The sequence below is a fragment of the Lutzomyia longipalpis genome, chromosome 4, assembly GCF_024334085.1.
Source record: "Lutzomyia longipalpis isolate SR_M1_2022 chromosome 4, ASM2433408v1".
NCBI classification, from domain to species: Eukaryota; Metazoa; Arthropoda; class Insecta; order Diptera; family Psychodidae; genus Lutzomyia; species Lutzomyia longipalpis.
In genome coordinates this window covers 2,716,818-2,729,516 of record NC_074710.1, presented here as the reverse complement: position 1 = coordinate 2,729,516, position 12,699 = coordinate 2,716,818, and the positions used below count along the sequence as shown (strand labels likewise).

Here is a 12,699-nt window from a genome sequence, read left to right as displayed (position 1 = left end):
ATTTGTGAAACATTTTTCCCGTGAGAAACATTAGTTTCATGTATACAGGTATTGTTTCAAGAGTACAGAAGAAACAGCGAACGTGTTTTTCCACATCTCTCTATCCTTTTCTCACGCATATTAACCCTTTAGCGTTCATTGGGTCATTCGTAGAACCAAAAAAGAAACATTTAATTTTCACAAATTGTACTCAATTTAATTTTTCCAAAGAAATGCGTTAAATATACGTAAATTAGGCCAAAGATGATATTCTGACTGAAAAATGTTGTTTGAGAACATCCACAGAGTAAATATCGCGATAAAAGAAGCGCATGTTTCAATGTTTCTATGTTTCACATGGTCGCGAAAGGGTTAAATATCAAATAAAATTTTATTCAATTTTGCGTGTCTTCTCGAAAAGTCTTTGTCCGTAAATTGCAAAGTGGTCCCCAAAAATCTCCAACGACAATGTTTGGCTCTTCGATGCTCAACGATTTCGACGAGGATCCCTTTTTTGGGTAAGTCTCCATTGAAATGTGTGGAAAAAGTGATTTCCTTCGGGGAGAAATTTTGACATTTTGGCCTTCAGTCACATTTAGTACATTTTGGGACTTTTCCACTCGAATGGGGCGCTTTGTTGGTTTTTAGGGGGAGTTTGTTGGTCTAATGGGATGCTTATTTTTGTTTTTTTTTTCAAAGGCATCACCTTCGTTCAATGCGACAGATGAGCAATATGATGAATTCACTTCTCTCAGATCCCTTTGGGATGTTTGGGGGCTTTGATGCCATCGGTGGTGGTGCCCCAGCACTGATGGGTCCCAGCCAGACGGCCCTTACGCCATTTGGATTTCCCAACATTAATCGCCTCCTCGCCACTCCGGGTGGCTTTATGGAGCATCCGGGAATGCAATCGTACAGCAGCAGTAGCTACGTGTCCATGACATCGGGTCCCGATGGACGTCCGCACGTCTACCAGGCGTCGAGTAGCACAAAAACCGGACCTGGGGGATTGCGTGAGACACAGAAAACAGTTCAGGATTCCCGTACGGGTATAAAGAAGATGGCCATTGGGCATCACATTGGTGATCGAGCGCACGTGATTGAGCGCGAACAAAATGCCCACGCTGGCACCCAAGAGGAACGTCAGGACTTTATAAATCTCGACGAGGACGAAGCTGAGGATTTTGATCGGGAATTCATCACAAAATCCCGATCAATGCTCGCTGTGAGGAGCCCACAGTCTACTGGACAGAATTCCCGGGAACTCCTTGCTCTCCCTGCACCCCCAACCAGGTGAGTGTCCATCCATCCCCTGCCTTCCTATCTATACCTTGTTAGTAGCACGTCATTACGTCGTTATGTAGTTCTCACGCATCTTGAGCTTATCACCTTTTATTTATTTATTTTTTGGTTCTTTTTGTTTATACTTTTATTTTCTTTTGTATTTCTATGGCAATGTCCATTATTATTTCCCTTCTACGCGTAAAAACAAACAAAAAAAACACCCTCACACTCCTCGTCGATGCAAAACAAATCCCTGTAGAGCCTCACAGTCATCATCAGCAATTGCGGGGGCACGCGATGGGGATGCTGTGAGTAGTCGACACAGACGCCCAAGGACAACACAGCCAATTGCATCACCAAGACGACCACTGAGGACACCCACATCATCACCACTAGCCCTTACAGCGTCTTCCACCAGGTAATCCCCTCCGGTCTGGTTTTCTTTCTTGTTTCTCGCAGGCTCACAATACCCCATTCAAAAGAAAAAGCTCCATCCTCAAACATTTATTAACCCCTCATCATCCAAGAAAAAAAATCTCTTCGCATCTTCATTCTCTCTCTCTCTCTCTGATTACTCTTTCGTCCTTTCTTGTGTACACGCATAGAAATCGACGAAATCTCAGCTCCACGTCGTCCTCCATCCTCTCAAAGTACTCCCATCGCTTGCGGGACTACTGAATGCCATCCACCCATCATTTCTCTTGCATTCTCTCTCTCCCAAAAGGGGTGCAGGTAGTCGCAAATTTTGTCAATTCTTCGCATCTCGACGCTTTTTGCATCATAATCATTTTTTTTTCACCCAAACTCTTTTGCTCTCTACTAAAAATAGAAGAAGCGCCTCAGGTGTGACCGTGAGTGTTCAAACTCTTAGACTTTTTGCTGTTTAATTTCGAGCTTTTCTTCCCTTTTTTTTTCCTCAAAGAAAAACCTTCTAAATGGTTAAGGAATTTATTTATTTTTTGCATGATTAACCTGCATGAATGAGGGTTAATTATTACGGGAGAATCAACCTTAGTTTAGATTATCTATCCATCTTATTAATTTCATTCTTCGTCATTTCTTTTTTTTTGTATACACTGCCCTTCAAAAGTTTCCGGGCAAGCAAAAATGGGGTATTTTTTAAGGCAAATTTCAAATGACTATATCTCCGGTTATGGTTAACCGATTTTCAAAAATCTACCAATTTTGGAAAGGTACATTTCTCACCTTTCCAAAACGGGTAAATTTTTGAAAATCGGACAACCCGATGATTTTTGGCAGCCATTTTAGTAAACCTGAAAGATAATTTTTTGAATATTTCACAAAGTTTCACTTTGACCTCTTGTATCTCCGCCCCTAGTGCACCGATTTCGATGAGTAGGCTGTGCTTGGAAAGGTAATTTAATTCCCTTTCTAAATCTGGTAAATTTTTCAAAATCAGTCAAGCGGTTTAGTCGTGGAAGCCATTCTAGTGAACCATAATAAAAAAATAAACTTTTGACTATATCTCAGGCTGCTGTGGTTGATCGATTTGAGTAAACTCGGATTCAAATGAGAGCTAATTACAAAAATATTGACATTTTAATTTATTTTATCGAAAATTAATTTGAAAAAGAAATGATAATCTCCGTGGAAAAAGCGCAACAAATCTACTTGTTTAACCCTCCGTATAGTATGAGGGGTAGGTGACCGACCCCAGAGCTATATTTCGATTAATTACGTCTTAGTTACTAGATGTATAGAACCAAGCTTTTAAAAATAAGTTCCTTGGTTATCTGAGAAGATTGTGTCAAAATTTCAGGCCAATCCGACCACCAGAGAAAAAGTTATTAACAAAAATGTAAGAAGAGGGATTTCAAAAATTGGCGTAACGGTCAAAAGTATTCCATTTTCTCTTCGCTTGGTCGCTCTTTCTAGAAGTTTCTAACCTCAAAAAAATCATTGCAAAAATCATCAAAAAATCCATTTAAAATTATTTTTTGTGTTTTGAAATAGACAAAAGACTTCTTAGGGAGTACCAAGGAGTCTATTGAAGTTCATTTGACCGAAAGAATTTGCTTATTTTGCGAAAAATTCTATGGGGTCGGTCATCTACCCCAATAGTAATGCGCGTAAGTGTTTTGATCACAGTATACAGAGGGTTAATGTTTTGAAACCATTTTTAAAGGAACAAAAACTAGGATTCCAGCAGAAATTGAGGAGTTTCTTCAGCGATTTTTCAATGTTTTTTTTTTGTTTTTCTACAAAATGAAATGGGTCAAAATTGTTCTGTGAATGAGGAAAATTTTTGTATGAACTGTGCATGAACTCCTTTGCCTTAACAAATATATGCAACTTTTGCTTACCCGGAGACTTTTGGCGGATAGTGTAAATACTTCATCTAATTTCAAGAATTTCAACGGAAATATTGATTCTTTTTAATTTATTTCTCAAATTGCATGAAAATTTTGCTTGTTTGGAGTTTTCCTTTTCACATTAATTTGAAGAGAATCTCTGAAAGAATCCTCTGAGAATGCAAATGTTTGTTTTTGAATTGTTCTTTCAGTATCCATCCCCATCCCTACAGCTCTTCTGCTCCACGACGTCATCGTCCCATGAAAGGGGCATCGTCCACCCACAATCCACACCATGAGGCTACACACTAAATTGAGAAAAAAAAACAAAGGGGCGCATAATTTGGACAAAAAAATCCCCCCGATGGGGATTTTTAAAAGGAAAACACAAACAAAAATATTCTCCACGTTCTATACATATAAAACAATATTACTGCAGTAAGAGTGAAAAATATTAAAAGAAAAAAAAAACAAATCTTAATTATTAATCTTATATAAAATATTTCGTCAAGTTATTTAACTGTGAGAAAAGAATTAAAAAAGAAGATAATTGAGAGAAGAATAAATGTATAGGATTTTATTGTGTAATAATTTTAAGTAACGAATGATTGTAAAACGAAAAGGAAAAGAATCTTCTAAAACAGGTTTTGGATGAGAACATCTTCTCGTGTTTAATGCAATCTTTTCGCAAAATATTCAATTCAACTTGTCTATAGATCAAAAAGAAATCAACAAAATACTCCTGAAATATTTTTACTTTAAAAAAAATCTCATAAGCGTAGATAAAAGCAGAGATTTTTTGGCTTTAAAATCAATCTTTCAAAATAAATAATGTAGGTAGAACTAAAAATTAGAACGAAAAATGAAACAAGAATAGCAATAGAAGCAGCAAAATATCCACAAATATTGACAAAAAGAACTTTTTCTTCACAAAAAAAACGACAAAAATGGCAAATAAAAAATCGAAGAGATGTAGTTGAACCCAAGATCTTATGGAAGTGTTTAGAAAAGTAAATCTAAATAAATATAAACAAAAAATAAATAAAACTTAAAAGATATTTAGAAAAGTATACCTATTAGGTACGACAGAAAAATATTAATATTTAGCTATGTGAAGTGTAATTGACATTAAATTGATATTAAAGTGAGAAATTACTGTGTTTTAATATTTCAGCGCAAGAGGGACATTGATTAAATTAAAAAAACAAATATTGCACATTTTGACGCTTCTTTCCTAACGTTTGACATCCGCTTCAACGTCTGAAACATCTTTTCTTACGTTTAACGTTCGTTTCAACGTCTGAAACTTCTTTTCTCACGTTTAACGTTCATTTCAACGTCTGAAACTTTTTTTCTTACGTTTAACGTTCGTTTCAACGTCTGAAGCTTTTTTTCTTACGTTTGACGTTCGTTTCAACGTCTGAAGCTTTTTTTCTTACGTTTAATGTTCGATTTAACGTCTGAAGTTTTTTTTTCTTACGTTTGACTTTCATTTCAACGTCTGAAACATCTTTTCTTACGTTTAACGTTCATTTCAACGTCTGAAGTTTCTTATCTTACGTTTCAACATCTGAAGCTTCTTATCTTTCGTTTGACGTTCGTTTCAACATCTGAAACATCTTTTCTTACATTTGACATCCGCTTCAACGTCTGAAAATTATTTTCTTACGTTTAACATTCGCTTTAACATCAGACGATTTTCTTCTTTACTTTTGATATTTTAGATCGTTTGAAAATCCTCTTCCTACTTTTTCTGAATGAATTTTACCCTCAAAAGTTTCTTTTGAGCTCATAAGAAAATACTCCTGATGTTTTAGAGTTGTAGACACTCAAACATCCCGATTATCTGTATTATTCAACGGTCATAAGGACATTTAATTCCCTATTAAATTCCTAGACCTTTCACCTCAAACATCCTTTGACGTTGAACAGTAAAATCATTCTAAAAGGCATAAAAGGTAAGAAAAAAGCTTTAAGAAATTAATTATCCATTTCTGTGTATTTTTATTCACATTTTTTTTTAACCCATCGAAGACACATTTAAAAGGACACCACGGGGAATTTTGGCAGAATCACGCTGGAAAACGAGGAGAGGGAACAGAGTTGTGTGAATGCGTCACAACCCGGACAGTGCAGCCCTATTTGGGTGCAAACTGAATAACACCGTATTCACCACTCTCCATCCACTTGGGATCCTTCACTGTGAGCTCTTCAGCACGTCCTGGTGGCAATCCCGCCACCAAGTCAGCCTTCACGGTGCGCAGAGAGCACAAATTTGTCGGTCTGAAGGTTCTAATGGCCTCCACAAAGGGTACCGTTGGATCCCATTTGATGTCCCCAAGGAGTTTCCGGTAGTTCAGGTCCCCCTTGAAGATGACCAAATGTGCCTGCTGCAGCATCCTATGCACGCTCGGCTTGACACTTTCCATCTCACAGAAATCTCGTGGTGATGTCCAAAAGTGTTCACCTTCGATCAGCTCAAAATGTCCCGTTTCAATGTAATTCGACAAGCGGCATCCCAAATCTCGCAGGGTGGCAGTTACGCTCAACTTCAGTGCATCCAGTGTCCAACGGAAGTCCTCGGGGGTGACATCGGAAACAAACCACGGGATCATTTTGACGTGAAAACGCACCTTTGCGGCAAGATTGTGCGATATGAGGAAGTCTGCGAGGCAGAGATCCGTAAAAAGTTCATAGCCTGCATTGTCACAGACAAAATCCACAATAATATTCCCGTCGGTGGTGGCAATGCAATCCCACACGGCAGCTGTATCGTCCGCTAGGATGTACTCCTCAAGATTGCCAAGCGCCTCAAAGGGATCCCCGCACTGACTGACAATCTTCCCGCCACTTATGGATAAATCTATTCGATTGCCCCACAAATTGACACGCATCAATTGCCGAAAGAGCCCACGGAGCTCATCGCGTGTCTTCACCATGCGCTTCTCATTGAATTTCTCCGTGAGTTGCTGGAATGCCTCCAAGCTCCCCATGAAGGCATCCTTCTTCTGTCGCCGGAAGTAATCGAATTCCCTCAGTGTTGTCGTCTCCTCGAACATTGAACGCACACGCCGGTACATGTAGCACTCAGCATGCAACCATACGGCGGAGAAGTAGGAATTGTGGGTGTCTGGGAGTGCTTCGAGGAATGCATTCCATTCCTCTTGGTCCGTGTCATTCCCGTCGAGTAGTTTGAACTTCTTGTCCGTCTGCAATTCGTACTTTAGCTTCGATATGTTTCCTATCACATCTTTCAGATCATCAGCAGCTTCCTGGTGCGAAGGCAGAAAAGAAGGAAGGCAAATTGTGTGAGAATCTTACCCGATTGTGCGCCCTAAAATCCAGCTTAATCCAGAACACAGCCTGCTGCATTCTGCTGATAAGACTTAATTGGCAAATTGCATAATGATGATTAAAGTAGCAAGTCAATCATAACGCGTCCAGTTATAAGAGTTGGTATACCACAACGCGGATGGATCAGTCTATGCGTTGTAATTTAATTTATGAGTAGTATTAGTAGGCAAACACTTTAATTCACGTGTTTCTCTCTCAATAATAAAATCCACAAAATTTAAAGCACCTCCAGTCCAGAGGAGCTTTGAAATTTTTCATAATTTCAAAGAATTTGACAGCTCAAACATAATTCAGACGATCTCGAATACGAATTTATGAATTTTCTTTAGACCAGTTGAAATTTCTTAATTTTGACATTTCACTTTCAAAATTCATAGTATCTCGAATAGCAAAGTTTTGAATTTTGTGGAAAATTACATAATTCAAAGTCTGAAATTTTTCATACATTTTCGAATAGCACTGAAAGTTGATTTTTTGTGAAATTCATCAATTTGAAGGATAAAAAATGGTCCATATCTCTGGTTCTATAAGACCTACAGAAATCTTTTGACTAGTTTTGGAAAGGTCCTGAAAAATCTATAATTTCAGATAAAATTTGATACTTTTCAATGTAATACTTTTCAATGGCGGCTTTTTGTTTTTTTTGAATGGTCCTAGAGAGCTCTAATGTTCTAGAAAGTTGTAGTTTTGCAAAAACTTTAATTTTAAACTAAATTGAGAAATCGGACAAGTCGTTCAAGAGATATGGCTCTTAGAACTTTTCAAATTCAAGAATATTCCAAATGGCAATATCTTCTAAACGGCGAAATAGATTTTCTTCATTTTCGGACTGGTGAAAGATATAGTCAGGCTACAACATATCAAAATTTAAAGGAAATCTATAACAGGTGTTCGGAGATACTGCCCCTTAAAGTTAGCCAATTTTTATTTTTGATTTTAGCGCCTTTTGTGGCCATTTTTGGAACTCGAAATGTTCTAGGTAGTTGTAGGGCTTCTTGAAATCTTTCAATTGAGCTTAAGTTGGTCAAAATCGGTCAAACCGTTCTCGAATTATATAAATACACATATAAAAGTAAAGTAAAATATATATAAATGCATAGATATATACATTATATATACATATAAAAATACAAAGATAAATATATATAAACTGCAAAGATAAATAATAAATATAACATGGATGGAAAAGTATAAAGCGAAAGAACGGTAAGTAAAACTTACGGGCTGTGATTCTTTCTTTGTCAGTGAAATGTGAAATTAACGGAAAATTGAGGATGGGCAAATTTTGAGGAAGGCTTTCTCGCGTACCGAATCACAGCCAACGCGCAGATATTTTGTGAAAAGCCTTAATCGTGGGCGTTGGCTGTGATTCGGTACACGAGAAAGCCTTCCTCAAAATTTGCCCATCCTCAATTTTCCGTTAATTTCACATTTCACTGACAAAGAAAGAATCACAGCCCGTAAGTTTTACTTACCGTTCTTTCGCTTTATACTTTTCCATCCATGTTATATTTATTATTTATCTTTGCAGTTTATATATATTTATCTTTGTATTTTTATATGTATATATAATGTATATATCTATGCATTTATATATATTTTACTTTACTTTTATATGTGTATTGTATATATAAAACGCCCCGCTTCGCGGGGCATTGGTCTTATGCAACTCAAGATATAACATGTTAACTTTAAAACTCAATATCTCCGGAACGGCTACATAGATTTTCTTCATTTTTGGAATGATGAAAGATATTATAGCCAACTATAACATACCAAAATTTGATGCAATTCTATAAAGCCGTGCTCGAGATATTCATCGAAAACTCATCGAAAATTTTGTTTTCGATTTTAGCGCCACTTGCGGTCATTTTTTGAACTTGCGATGTTCCGAGCAGTTATAGGGCTCGTTAATATCTTTCATTTGAGCCTGAGTTGATCAAAATCGGTCAAGCCGTTCTCGAGTTATGGCCGATTTTCGATGAAAAATTGTGGCGGCCATATTGGCTAAACGGCTTGGCCGATTTTCAAAAATAAGGTATCGTTGGAAAGGTCTTGATGGTCCCTACAACATATAAAAATTTCAGATTTTTAGCTATAATAGGGCCTGAGATATAGCGAAAACAAAATTTTGTGGTTATTCAAAATGGCGGACGGGGGGGTGGGGGGGTGGATTTGACTTCATAATCTGATGTCTTCCAGTCGATATATGAACTTTGCCGTTGACCGCAAGTCTCTATCTACTACCGTTCTTTTGTAATTTAGCGAAAGGTTCCGGCCGGACGGCCGGACGGACGGACGGACGGACGGAAAGATTTTTGGCGCATACGTTTTTTGGAATGTGGGGACCCTAATTCGTGCTTATCCCAAGTTTGAGCCCGATCTGACGACTTTGCATTTTAGAGTGTACACAGAAGCTGTGCTTCTTTGAAGAAAGAATCACAGCTAAAAAAACACTTTTAGTTTTAGGCCGCCATATTTGCTAAACTGCTTGACCGATTCTCAAGTATGAATTATCGATGAAAACGTCTCACTGAGCCCTACAACATACTAAAATTTCAGACCTCTAGCTATAAGAGAAGTGGTTGACGGTATTTCAAAATGGCTGACAGCGGCCATCTTGGATTTTGAAAATGAGAAAAAATTTAATTTTTAATCCATATTTCTATAGCTTCAAACCAGAAGTCAAAATTTTTCCAAAACAATTTTTGGAATGTGGGTTGTCTAAAACATGCTCAGCTCATACCAAGTTTGAGCCCGATCTGAGGTGGTCGTTTTTTCCGATGATTACAATACTTGGTGTTGGCCACGATTGTGGTATACCAACTAAATAATATAATTCAGTGCAAACTAATAAATATTATTTATAAGAAGAATTAGCTCTCATATTATGCTCAAAATTCACAAATTAAAAAAGAAATTTAAATTGCGGGTAAACATAAAATACAAAATCAGGCAAAAATTGATCCTAAATGATGGATTTCCTGGAATATTCTATTTAAAGACTCCTTTGTAGGGTAAAATTGGGGCGTTTCTGTTTGAACAGTAAGCCCAGATTTTGTCCAGCTTCAATTGCCACAATAGAACCACCTTCCCACCCACACTCCCATCAATATCAATTTGCATAAATTGATGAAAATGCATGCGCCAAATTTTCCATTTTACAATGGCACCTGTGGATTTTTTCTTGTACATAAATCAATGGGGAAGGAGGGAGATCTCTCACCTCACTATATCCCACAATTATTGCTTCCTTCTCCCGCGAGAGGCTGTCAATGATCCGTGTGAGTATCACCGGGAGTCTATCCTTCACGGTGTAGTGAGCGAAACTCCTGAAAGAGGAAGCAAAATTACGTTATTTCCTGCATTTCATCCGGAAGTCCTTCCGCCCAAAACCACACGCTTATCACCTTTTGTAGTGGGCGGAGAGATGTTCGTTTATTGGTGTATCCCCGTCGATTATGTTGAACTTCCTGTCCAATTCTGAAATCTCCATCGTGGTGCAGCTTAATGAGCCTGGAGATGGGGAGTGAACCAACCCAACTGGCTCAGACGGCGAACTTCCGCGCACTTTGCACGTCACAAAAACGTCATTTTGTCTTCTTCTTCTTTGTGATTTTGTAAAGAAATTCCCACGTGCTTGGAGAAATTGCAGGCAGGAATTTCTTCAGGAGGATTTTCTTTTGAGTTTTTTGTGCCTCTAAACAGGAATTTTCTTTCATTTCACTGTGCTGGTAAGAAGGATAAAATGCCAAAAGTGCGTTCAACACCGGGGCGTCCCCGGAAGGAGGGATTCAACCGTTCAAATCACAGCTTGAATCCCGAACGTCCAACGGAGGGACTCAAAGGTGTTGGGAAGCTACGTTCCCGGAGCACGATAAATCGCCTGCAGATGTACCGGAATTTCCGCGCAAAGAGAGATCGTCGCGGAAAGATTGTCACACCAGCACCCTTCCAGGGACGCGTAGCATCGGGTACAGTGGCACGTGTGGAGCCGAGTGTAAAGTGGTTTGGGAATTCGCGTGTTATCTCCCAGAATGCCCTGCAGAAGTTCCAAGAGGAAATGGGGAATGCCATCAAGGATCCCTACAAGGTTGTCCTGAAACCCACAGATCTGCCCATAACACTCCTCAATGAGTCAGCAAAGTACCAAAAGGTACACCTCCTGGACACGGAGAGCTTCGAAACTACCTTCGGGAAGAAGAAGCAACGCAAACGCCCCAATCTTGCTGTTCGTGATCTCACGGATATGAGTCGTACGGCCGAGGAGCAGAGTGAGCAGTACACGGAAGAGAAGGATCGTGATTTGGTGCGTGAGGATGATGGTGTGAAGGATGCCGTGAGGGATTGGGTCTTCGGGGCAGGGCAGAGTAAACGCATCTGGAATGAATTGCACAAAGTTGTGGATTCATCTGATGTCCTCCTCCAGGTGCTGGATGCACGTGACCCACTGGGGACACGTTCAAAGTACATTGAGGAATTCCTGCGCAAGGAAAAACCACACAAGCATTTATTTTTCATCCTCAATAAAGTGGATTTGGTCCCGACGTGGGTAACACAGCGATGGGTTGCTATTCTCTCCAAGGAATACCCAACAATTGCCTTTCACGCCTCCCTGACGCATCCCTTTGGCAAGGGGGCACTGATAAATCTCCTCCGGCAACTGGGGAAGCTTCACATTGACAAAAGGCAGATTTCCGTGGGCTTCATTGGGTACCCGAATGTTGGGAAATCCTCCGTCATTAACACCCTGCGGAGTAAGAAAGTCTGCAACGTTGCCCCAATTGCGGGAGAGACAAAAGTTTGGCAGTACATAACGCTCATGAAGAGAATCTTCCTCATTGATTGTCCAGGTGAGTCCAGGAGGATTTGTTCTTCTCCTTTCAAGTCTTCTAATTTTTTTTACAAATTTTTCCAGGCGTTGTCTACCCATCAGCTGAAACAGATGCAGAAAAAGTCCTCAAGGGTGTTGTTCGTGTGGAACTTGTTACAAATCCGGAGGACTATGTGACGGAAGTACTGAAACGTGTACGTCGGGAGTACATTGGGCGAATGTACCGTGTTTCCGATTGGGAGGATACGCAGAATTTCCTCGAACAGGTGGCCAAGAAGACGGGAAAATTGCTCAAAGGTGGTGAACCGGATATAGCAGTTGTAGCACGCATGGTGCTGAATGATTGGCAGCGCGGGAAGTTGCCCTTCTTCGTTGTTCCCGAAGGCTATGAGGTACCAACAGGTGGTAGTAAGCCAACAGCTCCCGAAGAAGACACCTCCAAGACAGCCGAAACACCGGAATCCGTGAAGAAAGGCCGTGAATTGCGACAAGTTCAGGATTTCCGGAAGATTCGGGTGAATTTGGAATTTGCCGCGGATGAGATAAAAGAACTCGATACAATTGATGTGGAACTGCTGGAAAAACAGCGTGAGGAGCGTCGAAAGCGCCCCAAGATGGCCCAAGATGACGACGATGATTCCTCTTCGGGGCTCAGTGATATCTACAGCGAGGATGAATGCGCTCAGCCGCAGATTGTGCCGAAGAAGAAGACAAAAATTCCAACACCCTGTGGCACTTTTACCGTAGAAGATGCTCCGGAAGCCACAAAGATGACCTCAAAAGCCCGACGGGCACTTGAACGTGCACTTAAGCGCAAAAAGATCGGCAGCAACTTCTACGAGGTGACCAATGTTAAGAATCGCCGGAGAAGAAATTAAAATGAAAAAGCCTTAAATAAAAATCATGTTTTTTCTTTTTTTAATTACTCTCTCTCTC

The 12,699-nt window shown here is 39.6% G+C and overlaps 4 protein-coding genes across 6 annotated transcripts in view; 3 read left to right on the top strand and 1 right to left on the bottom strand.

Annotated features, from left to right (window-relative positions):
* The window catches only part of LOC129795447 (mediator of RNA polymerase II transcription subunit 1), a 1,235,552-nt gene that overhangs the window by 646,365 nt on the left and 576,488 nt on the right, over positions 1-12,699 (top strand). The gene's annotated exons all lie outside the window — the stretch shown is intronic.
* Positions 327-4,727, top strand: LOC129795666 (myeloid leukemia factor). Of its 3 annotated transcripts, none has more exons than XM_055837127.1 (4): positions 327-497; positions 679-1,272; positions 1,523-1,681; positions 3,788-4,727. In XM_055837127.1, the coding sequence occupies exons 1-4, from the start codon at positions 448-450 to the stop codon at positions 3,885-3,887; spliced, it is 903 nt and encodes a 300-aa protein (XP_055693102.1). In that variant the 5' UTR covers positions 327-447; the 3' UTR covers positions 3,888-4,727. The 3 variants fall into 3 exon arrangements, with proteins under 3 accessions (XP_055693102.1, XP_055693103.1, XP_055693104.1); XM_055837128.1 differs by lacking the exon at positions 3,788-4,727 and adding an exon at positions 1,869-2,308 and having other exon boundaries at positions 330-497; XM_055837129.1 differs by lacking the exon at positions 1,523-1,681 and having other exon boundaries at positions 330-497.
* On the bottom strand, positions 5,556-10,449 carry LOC129795586 (damage-control phosphatase ARMT1). The gene is made up of 3 exons (XM_055837013.1): positions 10,340-10,449; positions 10,156-10,261; positions 5,556-6,847 (listed from the first exon to the last, which is right to left on the bottom strand). The coding sequence occupies exons 1-3, from the start codon at positions 10,423-10,425 to the stop codon at positions 5,714-5,716; spliced, it is 1,326 nt and encodes a 441-aa protein (XP_055692988.1). The 5' UTR covers positions 10,426-10,449; the 3' UTR covers positions 5,556-5,713.
* Positions 10,626-12,685, top strand: LOC129795516 (nucleolar GTP-binding protein 2). The gene is made up of 2 exons (XM_055836875.1): positions 10,626-11,782; positions 11,848-12,685. Exons 1-2 carry the CDS (start codon positions 10,678-10,680, stop codon positions 12,639-12,641), a joined length of 1,899 nt encoding a protein of 632 aa, XP_055692850.1. The 5' UTR covers positions 10,626-10,677; the 3' UTR covers positions 12,642-12,685.